The sequence below is a fragment of the Guillardia theta genome (genome assembly GCF_000315625.1).
Source record: "Guillardia theta CCMP2712 unplaced genomic scaffold GUITHscaffold_6, whole genome shotgun sequence".
NCBI lineage: Eukaryota > Cryptophyceae > Pyrenomonadales > Geminigeraceae > Guillardia > Guillardia theta.
The window spans coordinates 399,238-418,990 of record NW_005434668.1 but is presented as its reverse complement, the minus strand read 5'-3'; the positions used below and the strand labels follow the sequence as shown (position 1 = coordinate 418,990).

General features: G+C 49.5%; 5 protein-coding genes across 5 annotated transcripts; 3 read left to right on the top strand and 2 right to left on the bottom strand.

Moving 5' to 3' along the window:
* Positions 1-319: 319 nt before the first annotated feature.
* Positions 320-745, top strand: GUITHDRAFT_51869 (hypothetical protein; the record flags this gene model as incomplete). The annotated part of the gene is made up of 1 exon (XM_005840179.1): positions 320-745. A coding segment is annotated over one exon (426 nt), but the record flags the coding sequence as incomplete, so codon positions are not given.
* A 2,111-nt stretch (positions 746-2,856) lies between these two features.
* GUITHDRAFT_100962 (hypothetical protein) lies at positions 2,857-4,570 on the bottom strand (the record flags this gene model as incomplete). Its single annotated transcript, XM_005840178.1, has 8 exons — positions 2,857-2,894; positions 2,945-3,114; positions 3,162-3,544; positions 3,599-3,623; positions 3,675-3,943; positions 3,989-4,146; positions 4,195-4,345; positions 4,406-4,570. The coding sequence occupies 8 exons, from the start codon at positions 4,568-4,570 to the stop codon at positions 2,857-2,859; spliced, it is 1,359 nt and encodes a 452-aa protein (XP_005840235.1).
* Positions 4,571-6,742: 2,172 nt separating this feature from the next.
* GUITHDRAFT_133001 (hypothetical protein) lies at positions 6,743-8,295 on the top strand (the record flags this gene model as incomplete). Its single annotated transcript, XM_005840177.1, has 8 exons — positions 6,743-6,807; positions 6,838-7,057; positions 7,111-7,602; positions 7,665-7,724; positions 7,769-7,906; positions 8,070-8,123; positions 8,171-8,212; positions 8,269-8,295. The coding sequence occupies 8 exons, from the start codon at positions 6,743-6,745 to the stop codon at positions 8,293-8,295; spliced, it is 1,098 nt and encodes a 365-aa protein (XP_005840234.1).
* Positions 8,296-10,988: 2,693 nt separating this feature from the next.
* Positions 10,989-12,203, top strand: GUITHDRAFT_45369 (hypothetical protein; the record flags this gene model as incomplete). The annotated part of the gene is made up of 4 exons (XM_005840176.1): positions 10,989-11,207; positions 11,352-11,617; positions 11,738-11,945; positions 12,096-12,203. Coding segments are annotated over 4 exons (801 nt in total), but the record flags the coding sequence as incomplete, so codon positions are not given.
* A 1,386-nt stretch (positions 12,204-13,589) lies between these two features.
* On the bottom strand, positions 13,590-19,703 carry GUITHDRAFT_132999 (hypothetical protein; the record flags this gene model as incomplete). The annotated part of the gene is made up of 1 exon (XM_005840175.1): positions 13,590-19,703. One exon carries the CDS (start codon positions 19,701-19,703, stop codon positions 13,590-13,592), a length of 6,114 nt encoding a protein of 2,037 aa, XP_005840232.1.
* Positions 19,704-19,753: the final 50 nt, after the last annotated feature.

Here is a 19,753-nt window from a genome sequence, read left to right as displayed (position 1 = left end):
CTCCCCATCCCCCCACACGCACCATCTCTCCTCCTCCTTCATCCACCACCACCACCCCCTTCTACCTCGCAACGGATTAGCTCCTTGCCTCTCTCATGCCTCCTTCCGCTCTTGCTACCCAGCATTGTGTTTGTCGTGATCGGTTCTCCTGCTATCCTCCATCTCTCTTGCAGCTACTTCCCCACCTCTCTTGTTCTCCCGTGTGAATCTCTCGGCCATGGAGGAGTCTGTGAGCGACTTTGGATGGGAGCAGGAGTGGGAGCGAGAGAGGAGGAAGGTCAAGGACAGGATACAAGAGTGCATTGAAACCCGGGAGACCGACCTCTTCCTCTACAACGAGAGGCTCGTCAACTTGCCGACGAGCGTCTGTAGTTGCAGGCACATCACCTCGATCAACCTGGCGTTCAACCAGCTCAAGGCCCTCCCCGAGAGCATGACGAGCCTTGCGAGTCTCCTTGCCGTCAACCTGGCAAGGAACAGCTTCTCGAGCTTCCCAGATGTTCTCTGCCACATGACACGGCTGGAGAGGCTGCAGATGCAAGAGAATGAGCTGCAGCTGATCCCGACCTCCATCGGTTACCTAGTCAACCTGAGGGTCCTCGCTCTCCACCACAACAAGCTCTCCTACCTGCCGCCGAGCATCAGCAACCTCCTCCGACTCCAGACCCTCGAGCTGCACGCCAACCAGTTTCGCAGCATCTCCCCCTCACTCGGCGCGCTCTCACCCGTGCCCAAGGTTCGAGTTCTGCCATGTTTGCTGCTAGGTGATTGTGCGCACTAGCATGGATACCGAGGAATGAGAGGAAGTCTGACCAAGATTACATATCATGACAATCCTCTTGAACGGTACGAGCGATGATGATGATGATGGCGAATGTTTGCTGGAGAGAGGAAGGGCATGACTCTCTACCTCAGTGAGCTCCTCATGGCAAGAGACGGGCAGCAATTTCTCGACCTCCTCCAACGGCGATACGTGGAAGGGTTCTCAGGTGGCGATGCTTCCTCCTCCTCTTTCTCCACTCTCTCCTCCCTCCTCCCTCATCCCTCATCCCTCCTCCCTCCTCCCCCCTCCCCCCTCCTTTCTCCCTCCTTCCTCCTCTTTCTCCACTCTCTCCTCCCTCCTCCCTCTTAACTCAGAGTACTTCAGGTGGGGGAGGAGGCGAATGAAGTCCTGTATTGAAACCATATCCCCCCTGCTCTCCTCCTCCTCCTCTTCCTCAACTCAGAGTACATCAGGTGGGGAGGAGGCGAATGAAGTCGAGCTCGATGCGCTTGCAAGGCACGTGAAGGGATGGCCTGTTCTGTTGAGACTGATCGTGAAGTTCAGACGTTCAGCGCATGAAGAAGGGTCTGCGGCAGCAGCGGCTGATTCCTTTCCTGTCTCGTTCCCTCCTCTCCTCCATCTCGTCGATCGCCTAAGAGATTTGGACGAGGCGAAGGTAATTCGTTCTTCCAGCTACCATGCCGGTTCTTGACTTGCACCGACAGAGTCTGCTGAGAAAAGTCATCGTGGACCTCGATGTAAGGAAACGATGATGGCGCTGAAGGAAACTGGAAGCATTGAAAATGGAGAAATTGACGCTGATGGTGGTGATTGTGATGATGGATGTGATGCCGATGGTGATGGTGATGGTGATGGTGATGGTGATGGTGATGGTGATGAAAAGGATTGTGAAGGTTCTGGTGGCGACTAGCAAGTTTCAATTCATTCATCAACTGACAACACGACGCACAGCAAGAAGTGCTCAAACGCACTCGGGCCGAGGTCGAGCTGAAGAAGGCAGATCTCCCGTCAATCTCCTGGAAATGTGACGAACTTGGCTCGCAGATGAAGCAGGAGAGGTATCACGATGATGACTACCAGCTGAGAGATGAGCTGTCGAGATTGAGGGCGACGGTCGCTGAGCTCAAGCTTGAGGTGCCAAGTCAAACTCAATCCTTGGACATGCTTTGTGACGATCACCAGCTGCAGGCAGAGCGAAGCAAGAAGCGAGTCGAGCACGTGGCCGTGTCGAGAAGACAGTCCATCGAGACACTGGCTGATAGACAGTGGCAGCGGAGTCCGGGTGAGCCTCTCGGTTCTCTGCAGTTTGCGGCATCTAATGGCGTCTCAAGAGGTCAGTCTCGCTGACTCGCGGCACGAGAGCGACGAAGAGAGCATGGCTGCATCCTACATGTCTCCGAGCAAGCGGCGGGAAATGATCAAGTCCAGCCATGCATGGGAGGTTGATGAGCTCGCGCTCTCCAGCTGTCTGACATCCGAACTTGTCAGGGTGTCCCGTTGGAGAAACTGCTGCCTGTAAGGAACCGCCAGTCCGAGCAGCGCATCATGGTGAAATATGCTGGTGACCGATAAGACACTCAACTGCATTGCAGAGAGACTTCGGCTCGAACGTGACCGCCCTCGGACGCTAGCTGATGTACCTGAAATCTTATCATCAACTTGTCAACAAACTTGTGAAAATAATAAAATTTATTGAAACAGCGATGAATTGGCGAGGAAAAGCGTCTCAGTCTGCCTCAGTAGTAGTCGAAGCCGAAGAAGCAGCGCTATCATGTTCATCCTTGTGACAACCATTGAAGTTGCTGAAGCCATCGACAAATCTCACTGAATTATCAACATTATTACCCCCTACATTTGATCCTCCGATAAAACTTAACAGAGGCCCACTGGCCTTTCCCAGCATGCCTGATAAAGCTCCCAATGAATTTGACTTTGAAATGTTTAGATGTTTTGAGTGTCTGGTACCATTTACAACACGGCAATGGTTAATGTTGTTGCTGTTGGCTGCTGGTCTTGAGTTGTCAGACTTTTTGGCCAGAAATGAATCATTTCCCAGAATATTCCAATTACAGTTAATTCGTTTTTTGTCCCGTCTCCATTCCGCGGAGTTCTGCCAATCCCTCAACATTGCACTTAACCTATCCTCCCTGTGACCATTACTGGAGTGTGAGATGTCCAAGTCCGCATTATGTCTGGATCTCTTTGAACCCACTGAATCATCCCATTCATCCCCAGTGCGGTGTGCATCGTACGCGTTAGATGTGCACCTATCAAAAATCACTCTGCCACCCCGACCTATCCTTGCTCGTCCACGGTAAATCAACGATTCCCTGAACAAATGAGGTGAGATACATCATCGTTACACAGAGAGACTAACCTGTCCGGTGTTGAGCTTGTACAGAATTTTGCATCCTTGGTAATTGGAAGAACCGATGTTCCAGCACTGTCCCCATCTTCATCCCAAGATTTCATCAAGTGCTGGAAGCATCTTCTCAATTGCTCTGCTTTTTCCGCAGATACAATAGGTTCTTCGAGTTTTAGAACTTCTTCTTCAGCATTTGCGGATCCTGCAACTTGCCTAGATGGAACTTGCCTTGGCCTTGCAGCCTGAGGTACATGACTCCTATTTCCATCTTCTTCCAATCCTTCAGGTTTCTTCTGTGCAGTAGCTCTCTTTAGTTTCTCCCTTTGCAACTCTTTGAAGAAGCTGTCATGTTCCGAAATAATACTTGTAGGAACATCCTTGATATCCTTTGCAAACTGCAAGCAAAATTCTATGCGAAGCAACATCTTTTTGATCCTTTCTCTCCATACCACTCTTTCCAGTATTTCCTTTGCCCTATTGAAACAGTCACGAAATCGTCAACAGAGATCAATTGTCCAAACTGACCTTCTGAAATCTGCTTGCAGGCCTTTGAGCTTCTTGTGAGCATCCTTGTCGTTCTTGCGAGTACGACGAATCCTTTTCTCTTCCTTCTCTCGTGGTCGAAAAGTAGAATGTGGAGACATATCACTGATAGGAGTGGGTGGCTGAAACCTGCGAATCAAAGCCCTTCCCGTCTTGCTACGCTTTTTGACCCAATAATCGAATACTTGTGTAACCTGCTTTCCACCACCCAACTTATAGGTCTCGAGCACAGACATTTCACACATTTTCCCCTGAAAACAACATTAGACCAGTAACTCAGTACATAATGGATGTACCAGTTTAAAGGATTCTTTCTCTAGACGATCTACAATTTGCTCAAACTTCTCTTCCTTTAGAGTTACTTTCATGGCTGGCAATGTTTTGGTAACGAATTCTATGTCTTCGTCATCCATTTCATATTCAACCACATCATCAAGCTCTTTTTCCGACGGAGCTACAAAACATGTGAGTAAAGCAAAGATAAGTTCTGAAAATGACTAACCTTTATATCTCAAATAATGACTTGGACGAACAAAGTCTTTGGCGACATGTTTGTCATAGTCATCAATAACGATTATCGGTGGGACTGGAATATTCGCTTTCTTTGATTCCTTATCATATTGCTCATTTAATATTCTTAAGGTTTCCATGTCCTGCAGCAAATCCGGTCAGCAAAATCTAACATAATCCACATGCATCAAGTAAAAAAGTACCTCATCTCCGACATCGTTCATATCCAACAAAGATTCGGGTTCCAATGCCTCCTTCTTGGGCACAAGAACTCCATCTTCGTTGACTTCGAGATCTCTCTGTGATTTGACCACCGGCATTGGTCGAGAGAAATCGATCGGCCTAGGCCGAAAGGCACGGTTTGACATTCTCGGCGCTATCTTTGCTAGTTGTTTAAACTGCGAAGAAAGAGAAAAAAAAAAGAAAAAAAACTTTGTACGATGAAAATAAATGTTTCAGATGTGCTGCTTTGTGTCACACCAACAGGTAGAGAATTTGACGAATATCACTTTCTGATAGGTCTGCACGCTATAAACAGATGCGCAAGGCTTGCGCGGCGGAAAAACTCCTCGCTTCCCCCTTGTTGCGGTAGGTTTGCTCTCGGGGCATACAAGCCCTCAAAACCATAAATTCTGCCTTAGCATCATCAAATCATGCATTCTTCATCTTGATATTGCCCTCCCAATAAATATATCCAAGCCTGTCACGGAGCAGCGTAAAATCTTCCTGCCTCCCCTGCTCTCGCAACCGCTCAGCCAGCCCTCCTAGGGGCGCCTGCTTATGGCGCTCACTCCAGGAGGGCGAGCGCGCGCAAGGCGCGCGCACGCCCTTTAAGGAAGGTTTGAGGATGAAACACAGAGGAAGAGGGGGGTTGTGGAGCGGGAAGAGAGAAGGGAAGGGGGAATGGCGCTCTTGGTAGTTGGCAGAGGAGGGGCAATGGCGGCGGCGATATGGCGCCGAGGAAACAATTTCAAGGGCTCTTGTTGAAATATCGAAATTCTATCCATATATTTCCTAGCAGTTCTCAAATATCGTCCACAAATTTGAATGGGTTACAAATTTGCCCACATTTTCAAACCACCCGCACCCTCACCCCTACCCCCCGAAGGACCAGGCAACCACCCATTGCAAAATAATGACTCTAATATTCCCGACAGGGGTGTCCCACCCTCTCGCTTCCCTTCCCCCTCTGTCAAGTAAAATATTTTTAACAACGAATGTTTCCCCATCCCCACACATATTCCGAGGGCAGTTGAAAAATCGTCTCATCATATAGTACTATATATAGAAACAAATATGAATTTTGATCTACTGCCCTCATCTCTGAGATAATAAAAGTCTATAGCTCACTGAGGTGAACTGTCTGTTCTATCAATCTTCTTTGGGCTGGTACAATTGGGCTCCTAAAATAGATCCTCTTTTGAACGAGGGGAAAAAAAATGAGCACGAGGGGAGGAAGTCTACGGGAAGCCCCAGCCGGGAAGCTGAGCAGATGGGTGGTTGAGGAAAGGAAACATGGGGGTAGTCGGAACTAGCGAAGGGGGGTGGTCTTGGGCCCGTGGAGCAGCCCTTGGATAGGGGACCGGTAGTGGAAGTTTCGTCGGATACTAGGGGTTAATTTGAACTACTTATGATGTGATAGAAAAAAATGAAAGGACATGTTGATCAGTAAATTTGAATTTTTGCGAGGGGTTTTGTACCATAAAGCTAGTGCATTCTTTTTTATTTTCCACAGGAAGTGGTAGGGGCGGGAAGACTACGAGGAAGGGCGGGGTTTCCTGGTGTTACCGCTGAGGGTCTAATAATGTTTAAAGATTAAAACACAATCAGAAACAAAATGTACTGAAAATATGAATAAGTAATAGTTTACTATCACAAGATTGAATAAGGGGTAGGGTTTCTTGTGACAATGTGAGAACATGGTGGTGAGGGTGGTGAGACACAGAAGCAGCTTTAGGACTACCCTACCAGGAAATATGGTGTTTGTACAAGCCCACCCCACTTGTCAAGGATCAGTAAAGACAACTTTGCTAATCAGCACCCCAATTTTAGTAGTGCAAAGTACCCCTAGAACTTAAATGGACCCCTAACAATGTTCCACCCCACCCTCCTAAAAAAACATTTTCTCAGCGGGCGTCCGACACGTTGGTACGGCGGGCCGCAGCCCGGCACCCGGCCCGGCCCGGCAGTGCATCGGCCGACCGACCACTAGACTCGAATGGGAGAAGGGGCTGACCGAACTGGCCAAAGGAGGGGTGGTTTATCTAGGAATCAGGTAGGGTACTCGCACGACAGTCGCAATGCGCCTGCCGGACAAGCTGTTTGAGCGGCCGCAAAGAGGTTGCCGCAGTATCAAGATGTCAAGATCTATGGAGAAGACTTGTCGGCGTGTGCTGTGCTTTTCTTCTATGCTCCTGGCTGTTCTTCATCTTAGCCCATCTCATGCGTTCAACTCTTTTGCGCCGCGTTATTTTCACTGTCCCTCGTCAGCTCCGTCGCTTTGCCAACAAATTGACGGTTTTTCTCTGCAAATCTGTACTATGAAGGCGTCCAATATGAGAAAACAGCCTCTTTCGAGTCTGATGATGAATGGTGATCCGCAATGGTATGCATTTTCGCAATACAATCTGGGCAGGTGGCAAGGCAAAGCACTTCACATCGACCCTGGGACTGGTGAATACGTAGAACCTTATATCATAAGAAACTATGTCCTCGATGTGGTAGAGGTGGAGCGAGAGACTGCAGTTGAAAGATTCATCGGTGAACAGAACGAAATGCTGAACCTCGAGCCCGTTGCGCATGAGACTACGATCCGACCTGATGATGATTTTGATGCGACCATTGACGGGTTCTATGTAAGATTTTGTGCTATCCCACATGACATTCTTGTAACCGATCTTCATTACAGTCAAGAGACATATCCATGACGTCGGTTCCAGACTATCACAACTTGGCAGGACTAGTTATCGACATGTCTATCCCAATCAATGACGATGAAAGGGTTCGATGCAACGTAATCTACGACAAACACTACGTTCTATCGAGGATCATTCTGTTCGAGGAGCGTAGGATGAAATTGCCTCAGAAAGGCCCAATTGGATTTGGCACGCAAGCGCAGAAGAAGTCAGGGGAAACCATTTCAGCGGTGAAAACCCAGAAAGCAAAAACTGAGCAGACTCGGCCGCCGTTGCAATTTCTCGACATAGTCGGCTCTTTTGCGGGCGATGCTTCCAGCAGAAGGAGTTGGAGACTTGGAGGTGGATTTCTAAACTTCAGATCTAGAGGAAGCATTCTATGGGATGGTGATTCCAGGGTTCGAAGAGAAACTGAAATGGTGGATCAACATATGAAAGCATCAAGGACAGTAGTCTGGGGAGAAATGAAAGATGAATACTCAAAGGTAATGCTCCTTCGCCATTTTGCAATGCTCCGAGATCATATGCTGATATGTACTGTTTCAAGGTGTTGGAGTTTGATGGCGGTGATAGAATGGTACTCCTTCCAAGCGGTTGTTGGGTGACAGTAAGCTTTTCCAACTCATTGCAACATAGACTCAAACTCCGCAGGTTCCTGTCATGCTGACCGACAAAGAAGGAAATACCATTGAACCCATGACGGTTTTGGACACATTGAGTGCAGAAACACAGCAGAGTGCGTATTCAAAGGTCAAATTACAATCAAACAACTCCTTTGGTAACAACCTGGTAAAGGTGCTAGATCTTGCGCTCCATGATGGACACTCATCCAAGTCAAATCCTCGAAGCAACTCGATCTTCAAGAGCTATGTATCACTCAGTATCCTTTGTCACATTGTGTCCTCACCCCATGACGCATTGCCTCTGTGAGATTTACTCAACTTCTGTCCAGACTGCGGAATTTGGTTGCAATCAAGCTGGGTCCTTCGGGCGCCGGAGAACCTGGGTATGTAATCTAGCTGATGTGAGGCATCTCCCTGACATTGTTTGAAGCGCCTCTATGGCGAAGATGGAAGAGTGAACAGTTGTGCCATTGTGAGCTTCCCATGATTTGATCACGGTTGATTGGTTGACTTCCCTCTTGATTGCAGGCTACAGAAAGCCTGGAGAAGAAGTAAAGCCCGGCCAGGAGGCTTTCAGAAATCAATGAGTTAGATCAATACTATTTGTCGTCCGCCGAGTTTTGATTGAAGTTCAACTGATCGTGCAGCCTAGAAATCCGCTACTCAGTAGCGCCGGGCCGCCGATCTTGACTCACACGGCCCAGTGAGCCTGAGTCGACTCGTGTGGCGTGACGCCGTCCGATCGGACCGGCGCCCGGGCCGCCGGGCGGCCGTTTACCGGCGCCCCGCTAACTTCAGTGGTGCGGAACTGAGCCTTGGCACACCGCCGGTACTAGTGACTAGGGTATACCATTCGTAAACACATACACGGCGTACCCGTACTAGTGACTAGTATGCAGCGCTAGTACGGTAACACCATACTGGTCTTTTTTTTCTTGGAGTGAATACTACGGTACGGTATCTGGCCCGCCGGGCCAGTGACTCACTGAGGTAGAGACTCAAAGTCGCCCAGCCGCCGCCGCAGTGAGCTGTCCTCCTATGATCGGATGAGTGGGGCCGGGCCCCCGGCCACCGGCGTCCGGGTCGGTGACGGTCCGGCCGGGCGTGGCACCTTCCGGGAGTCCGAAGCCCGAGAACTTGACGACTCGGCACTGCACTGTGACAAGCAGTTCAGTCACACTGGAACTGATAGCCAGTTTACTTCTCGGTTGCGACTACCCACCATATCAAATCAGTAAAGATGCCTCTGATTCCACCCGGTCATCAACAGAGTTCTCACCACCCCTATACCCCTACAAATCAATAGAACTGTCTGACAATAGTTCTACGATGCTTTCAAATTTCGTGATATTTTGACATAATTTGGTACTATACTGTTAATTATTCAAATTGAAGAAAATAGTTTGGGAAAATAAGTCAGAAAGATGGATCTGTTTTGAATAGACCGATCACCAAAAGATCTATTCCGCTCATACATAACTGACGGGTACTTCTGAAGGCATTGCCACCCGTCCTGATCTACTTTCAAATACCTCTACCCCCTATTATGACCTTTGCGTACTGGGTACATACCGTGTCTGATGAAGCTTCATACCCCACCCCCTGGATCTGTACCCTACCCTCCGTCCGTAAAAAGAGGTTAAGATAGAGGGGTACTGGATCCAGTTGGAGGAGTGATCGCAATGACGGGGGTGTATCAGAAGCGAAACCGCGCGAAGGGGTCACGACAATGGTGGGGCAAGAGGAAGGAGAGGGCGAGATGCATACTGACAGATGGAAGTCTGAGAGCTCCATGTTCACTCTCTTCATAACTTGTTGACCAAGTAAGCTCCCGGGTGTCTAGGAGTTGAAAGTACATCTCTTTCATCGTCGTACAAGGCACTTTGCAGATCTGACATGGTTCTGGAGAACTTCTGAGGGTCCTAACGACGAATCATGGCACGTTGATCCCAGGACCCTAGTGGACAATGAAGGGTTCAAAATCCTCGCAGTCCGGTAGTGACCAGCGGCATCGCATCGTAACTCCCGCATTGCAAGCTAACAAGGTCAAGCTGAAAGAACGAGATGCTCCCGCCCATCCCCTACAATCGTTCCTCTGTGTTGGAAGACGCCCGTCTCCTGCATCAAACCATGAAGTCGCTGCACATTTGAGGATTGACAGTAGAAACCAAGATAATCTCCCCCACATAACATCAGTCGAAACGGTATCGTGTATAATATGCAAACTTGGAAAATGTCTTTCTGATGCTTCGCCACAGGCGCAGAGAGGGAATCATTCCCATCAACTACAATCTCACCGCGAGTTCCCCGAGTTCGAGTCAAGAATCGCTTCGTTCATCGCGCAGGCGCGCGACGGTATCCCAAGCAACGTGAGGAGGTCGTTTTCTCATGAGACAAGGTATGGATCGCTGCCGAACGCGGTTTCCAACCCCGACATCACTGGTTTCGATCCTGCTGGCGTCCCGGTAGGCTCTTGTTCCTCCGGAGTCTTTTCCTGAACTTGGGCTCACAGCAGTGGACTGTCGATCCGAGGGGAAGGGCCTTGGCGGCTCCTCATCCCTTGCATGTGACTTCGTCGAAACACGCGTTGGTGTTGCACAAGATCTTACAAAAACACGAACAAGATGCCAAGAAAACAGAAGATGAGCAGGGCAATGGGCAGGGAGACGCCTTAGCGTCGCTGCAAAGACAACCTGCTAACAAACTTCCTGTTTCCACCTTCGCTAAGATCCGGTGATCCAATCAGTATCATGTCTTAATGCACTCTCAAGCATTTTGGTAGGTCTCGGTTTTCTCGAGCGTCGAGCAGTGAAGGCAAACTGGCGAACGTGCCTCCGAGGTCTTTCACTGGAAACCTCGCGGTTGGAGGCTGACGTTGGGCAGGCCAATAAAGAAAGAAGTCAAACTCAGCCCTAAGCATGCAGAGACTGTAAGTCAAACGAGCGAGTCTGATACACAGCACCTCATAACGCTTGCAACAGGATGTGAATCAACCTGCTGTCCTGACGTTGACGGCCGCTGGGAGTATAAAGGTGGATGTCAGTAAGGCCCATTCCCTCTTCTACCTCCCGTGCTTAAGGAGAATCTGCAAAGAACTCCCGTGGGTTGAGCTTGTGAATCGCCCTGCAACAAGCGCTGAGGTCTCAGTCTTCTGGCATGATCGCCTGGACGTGCCTGTCAGCAAGTTTCACATCAGCAGGCTAGCGAAGGGACAGAAGATGAACCGGTTCTTGACCATGCAGTATCACGCGCGGAAGAACACTCTAACGAAGAGGTTGAAGCGGATGCAAGAGTTGTTCCCTGAAGACTTCAACTTTCTTCCGAAATCCTGGACTTTTCCATCCGAAGTCTCAGACTTCAAGAAGAACGCAATCAAGTATGACCAGTCAGGAGAGTCCAAATATTACATCATAAAGCCCGACAACGGCAGCAAAGGGCAGGGCATACAGCTGGCTGACTACCCTAAGGTGATCCCTGCCTGGATGCAGATGTCCCGCAGCGCCATGGCCAGCGATGATGACGACGACGACAGCGACAAACAGAAGAAGTCAGAGGGGAAAGGGGAGGGCAAGCGTAACGAGATTCCCTCCAAGAGATCGGGGAGTCAACAGGAAATCAAAGGACGACAAGTCTGCACGCAGGAATACCTGGAGCCTTACTTGCTCGACGGGCACAAATTTGATCTGCGACTGTACGTGGTCCTAGTGTCTGTCAACCCTATGACAGCTTACCTGTGCCGCACGGGAATGGTGCGAAAGGCGATGGTGCCCTACGAGAAACCTTCTCCTCAGAACATAAGGCAGCTGCACATGCACCTGACCAACACGTCGTTGAACTCCAACTTTCACTTCTCTTCCGAGGATGAGGTGAGCCCGGAGTGTTGCTTGTGGTCGTCTGACAGGAGGGGTTGGTAGGAAGACAGCTCGGTGGAGTACGAGAGCGATTCGAATACAGATGATAGTGCTGAAAGCAAGGACCACAGTGCGTCTGATAACAGCGACGACGACGACGACGACGACGACGATGACGATGACGAACCGGCGGATTGCAAACGGCTGCTATCTGAAGTGTTTGAACAACTGAGATCGAAGGGGGTGGATGTGGAGGGGTTGTGGACAGAGATCAGGAGGATCGTTCAGCTCACCATGACTGCGATCCATCCGGAGATTTCTCTGAGCTACTTAACATGCTTTCAGAACACAAGTGTGAATGAAAATCTCTACACGGGAGCGTGCGCTGACAAGAAGGGGGGACAAAAGAAATCCGTGCCTAATCGATTGATTGCGTCAAAGTTCCAGAATGAATTTCTCGAGGAGCTATGGAGAGCTTCAGAAGGCCTGCTGTCACCAGCCAAGAACGTCGGGTACAACCACTGCTTTCAGATCATCGGGTTTGACATCTTTCTGGATCACACCTGTAAGCCCTACATCCTTGAGATCAATCACAACCCCTCGTTCAAGTTGCCGACTGAGCTCGACGTGGAGATCAAGAGTGTAGCCTTGGGAGGGTGTCTGGGGATAGTATGCAACTGTAACATGGCAGAGCCTTTGAGAGACAGCATCTTTCGGAGAGGTCTCATCTTCCCTAGGAAGGAGGACAAGAGCTCGGACGAAGGGGATCAACCGAAGGCTGCGTCGCCATCGGATCAGCAAATGGGTGAAGGAAAGGGAGAGATCGTTTCCTCGCGATCATGGTTCTCCTCCTTGGTGTATGAATGCGTCGGATTGCCTGCCTTGGACATACAGGTGCTCGGATCTCCTTGCTTTTGAACACTGAGACCATCGCAGGTCTTCGATCTCGCTCGGAAAGTTTTCACGGATGTTTGCACGCAAGCTGTCATAATGTCACAAGCAGAGGCGCATAAAGAGCTGGAAGACAACACGGCCAAGATCAACTTCTTCTCTGTCAGTGCAATGTCATGACAGACACGTGGTAATGTCTTCATGCTAGGGGCTCCCCAGCAAGGCTTCATCTAGGAAGAAGAAAGGCGGCAGGTAAGCAGTGTTTGCCAGTGTTGGGGAAAAGATTTTGTTGTGATCCAAACGATTGAATGCAGCGATGATGGCGGGAAATGCATGAGGAGGATAGGAAAATACATGAACTCGAGCGAACTTCGGCAACAGGACTACTTTATTCTTCAAGATCTCCTCTCTAAGATCCGATTGCCACGGGTTACTTCTCTCCGTCCTCGTCGTCTCACTCCCTACTCATCCACTTGTTTCTGTTTCAGTCCTGCGCAAATTTCACCAAGATGGAAGCCATCAAGACTGTCTTCATCGCCAAACGGACGGCGGTAGAAGGCGGCGACTGCCATGTCGATTTCACAAGCATCAAACAGGCCAGCACTGCCTTGTCCTTAGACGGGTTCTGCGATGGGTTGATGGCTCTGTCCCATCACATCACTAGGTGAGCCCTGCCTCCCTGCTAGCCGGGCTCGCCTTTACACGCCTTGAGGTCCCTTGATGACGTGGACTTCGAGGAAGTTCCTTCGCCCAAGGGATCCCATGAGGTCAGCCGAGCGCGCGAGTTGCTGAGGGTGATAACATCAACAGTTTGACTTCCCTTCATGGAAGAGCTTTCAGGATCCACAAGGTCAGAGGGGAAAGACTTCTTGAGACATCTTGTGCTGACTTCACAACAAGGTTCCATCAGTTTACCTACAGTTCTCCACCTGCTGTTGGCGAGGTTGATAACAGTCCTGTAGCTATTCTCTTTCCTTTACCATTCTCAATCCTTTTCTCTTCTTTATTCCCTCTCTCCCTCCCTTTCTCTCCCTCCTTCTCTGGTTCCTTGTACAACACGATATCGATCAGCTCACTTGTCGAGACATGCGCCCGCCCCCCTGCGTCTCATGTCTTGTGGGAGATGCTGCTTCCTTCTGTCATCATCGACAGGCCCTGGTGGTGAAGGACAAGGTCGTGAAGGGCCTCGACCTGCCTCTGCAGGGTGGAGGTCAGCACCTGCTCCTCCTTGTACTCGAACTCCAGCTCCTTCACCCTTAGCCGGAGAGCGGAGCATGATGACGTTGTTCGAGCGATCCCGTCCAGCAGAGACTTGAGCAGAGGCACCAGCATCTCCTCCGCCGCCTCGAGCCTCCTGCCGACCTCCATTGCCTCGCGCCAGCTGCTCTCTAGCTGAACTCTGTGCAGCCTGTCCTGACTCTCAAGGTGCCTGATGACCTCCTGCTGTTGGTCGAGCCGTGTGAGCTGAGAACTAAGCTCGAGCTCCATGAGGGTGACGACCTGCGTCTTGGAGGAGAGCTGGAGCCGCGCCTTGACGAGCTCCTCCTGCTGCTCGCGGGCCCTCGAGGCTCCCTGCAGAAGTTGCTCCACTACTTGTTGGACGGCTGCTGAGGAGCCTTCGAGCCTAGTCAGCTGATCCCCAGTGAGAGTGAAGGCTCGACAGTACTCCTCAAGCGTGACTCTAACCCTCTTCTCTTCTTCCAGCGCTGCACTTGTCGCCTCGGTCTCCCTATCCTTGTCAGTCAGCTGGCCCTGCAGCTGCTCCTTCAGCTGCAGCAGCGAGTCTCGCTCCTTGCACGTGCTCTCAAGCTCGGACTGGAGAGAGCACAACTCGGCCTCGAGGATCCGTATCAGGTGGTCCTTCTTGATTCTGCTCTCCTCCGCCTCCCGGACATCTTGCTGCACGTTGGCCATGAACAGCCGCGCCTCCTCGTGCCGCAGGTGCAGATCTCGCAGCTCCTGCTCGCTGCTTGACAGTAGAGCTTCCAAGGTCTTGACCCGTGCGAGGTCTGTCGAGCTCCTCGCGTGAGCCTCAGCAACTGCCTTGGACAGGCAGCCGTCAAGCCGCACGAGGATTTCATCCATTGAGTCGTAGAAGCTTTGCGGGTCATGGAGGCATATCACCAGCATCTCCTCCACGCGCTCTTGGCATGACGTTGTGACATGATCGACATCCGATGATGCCTTGCAGAGAGCCTCCAGCACGATGCCCGACTGCAGCTCAGAGTCAACCATGACCTTGACACTTCCTTGTGCCTTGATCAATGTTCGTTCAAGCACTTGAAGCTGATCGAGGAAGGACCTCGCCTTGGAGGCAAGCACAGAGTCCATGTTCCTGACATTCGTAGCCTTGCTCTCAGATTCTCTGCTTACAAATGCCAACTTCTCTTGTAGGATGTTGATCCTTTCAATACTATGATTCAGCTTTTGAACGTCGTCCAAATGCATGGCTTCATACTTGTAAATCTGGGTCTTCATATTCGCAAAGTTCTGGTTGTAATTGTTGTCATTGTCTTGAAGCTGTGATCTCAAGCCCGCAATTTCTTTGAGGATCATCTCATTCTTACTGTTCAACTTGTCAATCTCCTTAGCCTGCATATCAATCACATCGCCTTTCTCCTGCAAGGCAGCCTCCAGCTCTCGAACACATTCAGAGAGCGTCAAAGATCTTGACTGTTCACGCTGAAGCTCCATCAAAGTATTCTCAACGTGTCTGAAGACAAGCTCCAGGCCGTCAGAGGTTTGGTCGAGCTCCTGGGCAAGACAAGCGACGAGCTGTCGGTACCTCTCGTTTGCTTGCTGTGGCCATGAGTTAAGTTTGCAGTCAGACGCAGAGGGCGCGAGGGTCTGCATGCAGGTCTCAAGGGCGTTCAGAGGAAAGTCGAAGTCGAGGATCGCGCTATGCGTCTCGAGCAGCATGGCAATGGCAGCCTCCTTCTCCAGCCGCAGCTGAATCACGGTTTCACGTTGCTGTCGGCAATCATCGCGCAAGACTTCGATCTCGGTCTGCTTTGATTCGAAATGCTGGTGTGCAACGTCAGTATCCACCTTCTGATCAATCACAGATTGATGCAAGATCTGGATCTGTTGCTCAAGATGGTTGATGTATTTTTCTTTTGCTAACGCATCTGATTGAAGCAGTGAAACAGTTTCCGCTAAGTTCGATGCCTGCGAGCGGGAGTTCTTCAACTGTTCGAGTGTAACCAAGTAAGTTTCGCTTTCATGGCAAACGTCAGAGACTGTCTCCATTACGTCCAACAATTCATGGATGAAGCATCGAACTTGCTCGTGCTGAGCGTGTAGCTCCTTCTCGCTCCACCTCATTCTGTCTTTCACGTTCTCCAGTTTGGATGTGCAGGATTGTATCAAACCATTCTGCTCTCGAGCATTCGCTCGTACTAGTCGCAAGGCCATGTCAACGTCTGAATCGATCCGGCTCACTGATCCCTCTACCATGTCTTGCAGCACAGCAATGTCACGTTCCAAGTCTTGAATCAAATGAATCTCCTGTTCGCGTTGTTGGAGCTTTTCCGCTGACATCGACAGATCATGTCTGAAATACTCTTGGCCGCGGGTCAAGATTTTGATTTCTCCAAGCAACGCTTCATTCTCATCCTCCAGTAGTTTCAACTTCTCTTCGAGAATTCCTCTTTCATTCGCGAGCACCATACAGCTGCCGTGCAGAGATTGCAATTGCTCATGCATGCCCTCTATTATCCGCTCTTTGCTGATCAACTCTGTTTCGATCAGGCTGTAGGACACATCGTTCTCATCATTCTCAACGGGAGCTTCAAGATGAGTGGATTTCAACTTCATCTCATTCAAGCTCCATTCAATCTCTGTCAGAGCGCGAGTACAAGAGGCATCAAAGTCTTGCAGCCTCTCAAAGAATTCCTCGTCCGAGAATTCCAAAGGCGTTTGCGCCTCACCGTCACACATTGCCTGCCGTTGAGAAGCGATTTCCTGCAAATCGTGATGTTTCTGCGACAGGGCAGAGTAGTACGATTTCATTTCCTCCAGAGTAGCTGAAAGAAGTTGTATTTTGGTGGCTGACTCAAAGAACTTTTCTACGTATACATGATAGTCCTCGAACAAGTCACCACAAGCACTCTTCTGTGAGAACATCTCTTTCAAGATTGACTTCATCTCACTTGACATCGCCCTCAGCCCCTCGCATATCTCTTGTTGAATCCTTGATGCGATGCACCTTTCGTTCAGCAACGCCTGCTTCGACTCCTCCTCTACAATACGCAATCGTTGATTCATTTCCAAGATGATGCTTCTGAGGTATTCTATCTCCTTGTTATCATCTGCTGCCTTCTTTTCCAATGTGAAGATTTTCATTCCAAGCAGTTCCTCGGCGATCTGATAATCAGCTACTGCCTGTTCAAGGCGTTCGTTGGTCTTCTGCAACTGAGGGAGGTAAACTGTCTGCTGACGAAAGGAATCTATTGTCTTCCTCTCCCTTGCAACTTCACGCTCAATCTCTGGGATGACATCTGTCAAGCCTGAAACCAAGACTTCAAGCTTGTTGTATCCTCTTGACAACTCAAGAATGTCTGAAGTGCAAATTGAATTGGTCGAGGTAATCGTTTGATCTAAGGTTTTGCAAAGCTGCTGGCATTGATTCAGATGCAACTCAAATGTCTTCAAGCTGTCGTCATTTCGGTCAAGAATCTCTAGGCAGGGCGCCAGGACACTGTCTATCTGTGCCACTCGCTTGTCACAAGACTGGATCAAGTCTTCGTACTTTTGTATCATTGCATACCCAATATCCTCAGCATGAGAATGTTCATTCGAATTCTGATGGTGGCTGATGGATAGAGCAACTGCTTTGCTTCGAGGAGCAGGCTCGTTCACTTTGTACCAGTGTGCTGCGATTTTCTGCAAGGATGATTCTAGTAAATCAATGGATGTGGACAAAACATTGCTTGCGGTGGTAAATTCCTGAGAAGCATACTGCTCATCAACATGATTTCCTTTCGAAATGGTTGCCATGTTGACAAAGCAGTCAGTCAACAAACAAGAGAGGTTGTACTTCTTGTCACTTGAAGACTTGGCAAAGTGAAGTCGTTGAGTCCAATAGAGCAACATCGATTCTAGTTGATCTCGATTTAGGTGAAGACTTTGTTCGATGTTATAGAGCTGTAGCTCAATCTTGCAAAGAGCAACATTCACCTCACTGCCAAACTCACTCCCCAGTCTTATATCTTGTCTCTTTCCCAAAAAAGTCATTTCAAGCCAATGGAGGATATTTCCGAGAATTTCTACAGTATCCATGTCCTGGAATCCTTGATAATAATCAGTGTCTTCCTCATTTTGTAGCATCCAGTGAATCTGAAGAATCATCTGTTCGATCTTCTTGCTCGGCTCTGTCTCCAAGGGCCTGCTCATTGGAATCGGATCCTCAACGATTTCCCTGCTGGGTGCTAGGGATCGCAGTCGTTTTACTTCATTGTCAAGACTTGAGTTCTTGTCTTGGAGCTCCCGAATGACGTCATCTCGTGCTTGGATCTCAGCGCTGAGCGTCTTGAAGGACTTCCCCATCACTTCACGATTTTCCTTGTCATCCGCCAAGTTCCCCAGGGCTTCATTCACTAAAAGGCACGCACGTGTGAGCGTTGTCTCGAGCCCAAGGACAGCAGCTCCCTGGCCGTCGGCAAGATGTGATAGCTCGTCTTCAAGCGCCTGTACCTTGAGCTTCAGCGCCTGACATTCTGATCGCTCTGTCGACAGCTCATGCTCTACACCCTTGATTCTTCCTTCCATTTCGAGTGCAGTATTGCGAGCCGAGCTGTGCAAGTTTACCATCGTTGTCTCGAGCCCAAGGACAGCAGCTCCCTGGCCGTCGGCAAGATGTGATAGCTCGTCTGCAAGCGCCTGTACCTTGAGCTTCAGCGCCTGACATTCTGATCGCTCTGTCGACAGCTCATGCTCTACACCCTTGATTCTTCCTTCCATTTCGAGTGCAGTATTGCGAGCCGAGCTGTGCAAGTTTACCATCGTTGTCTCGAGCTCAAGGACAGCAGCTCCCTGGCCGTCGGCAAGATGTGATAGCTCGTCTTCAAGCGCCTGTACCTTGAGCTTCAGCGCCTGACATTCTGATCGCTCTGTCGACAGCTCATGCTCTACACCCTTGATTCTTCCTTCCATTTCGAGTGCAGTATTGCGAGCCGAGCTGTGCAAGTTTACCATCGTTGTCTCGAGCTCAAGGACAGCAGCTCCCTGGCCGTCGGCAAGATGTGATAGCTCGTCTGCAAGCGCCTGTACCTTGAGCTTCAGCGCCTGACATTCTGATCGCTCTGTCGACAGCTCATGCTCTACACTCTTGATTCTTCCTTCCATCTCTTGATTCGTAGACTCGTTTATCTCCAAGAGCTCTCTCAGTCGATGGTAAAACTCTCCCACCTGTGCTGCAATAGAGTTCAATTGAGAGCTCAGATAGAAGAGAATTGATTTCGTTTCTTCAAATTTGATCAGTTTACAGTTGCAAAATAGTCTCGACTGTTGCAAAGATTGTTCAATTCCAGTGACGATTGATTCATTCATTCTTCCAATATTGTTCATTTCATCTAAAGTAGCGTTTAGATGAAGGTTGAGTTGACTGTTTTGGCCTTCCAGCATTCTTATCGTCTCGCTATTTTCCTGTAGACGGCTATCGTAGCTCTTGATTCTTTCTGCTGCTTCCTGAATCGATTCAACTGCGCTCACATTGGACTCATAATAAGACGAATGAGCAGCTTCTCTGGTCAGTTTCAAATCGCCGTGTCGGAGGTCTGAGACTGTTAAATCTCTCAGTTCGTGGGTCATTCTCAGGAGATCTTTTTCGAGGATACTTCGCTCCATTGCATACTTTGTCAGCGTCGCGCTCGATTGTTTCTTGTCTATGATCTGCATCCAACTTTGCAGCTCATCAGCAGCTGTGAACAGTTCTCTGTAGTGTTTTTGCAATTCAGAGTTCTCAGCCTTCAATTCTTGATTTTCTCGCGAGATTCGTTGCAGACCGTCAGTAAGGTTCTGGTTGCAAGATCTCAAGTAGCTCATCTCGTCTTGTGAGATTGTTATTGATTCCTCATATGCTCCGAGCCTGATATGCGAAGACCGAATCTCTTGCCTGGTTCGCTTTAACTCTGTTGCTGATGATTCTAACATTCGAACCCTGTCTTTGAGTGCAGTCTCAAGAGCTTGTAAAGTTGATATCTCCTTGGCATCTTTTGTCATTTTTTCTTGTGACACTTGGAGTTTCTCTTTCATTCTTTCAGATTTGTTCC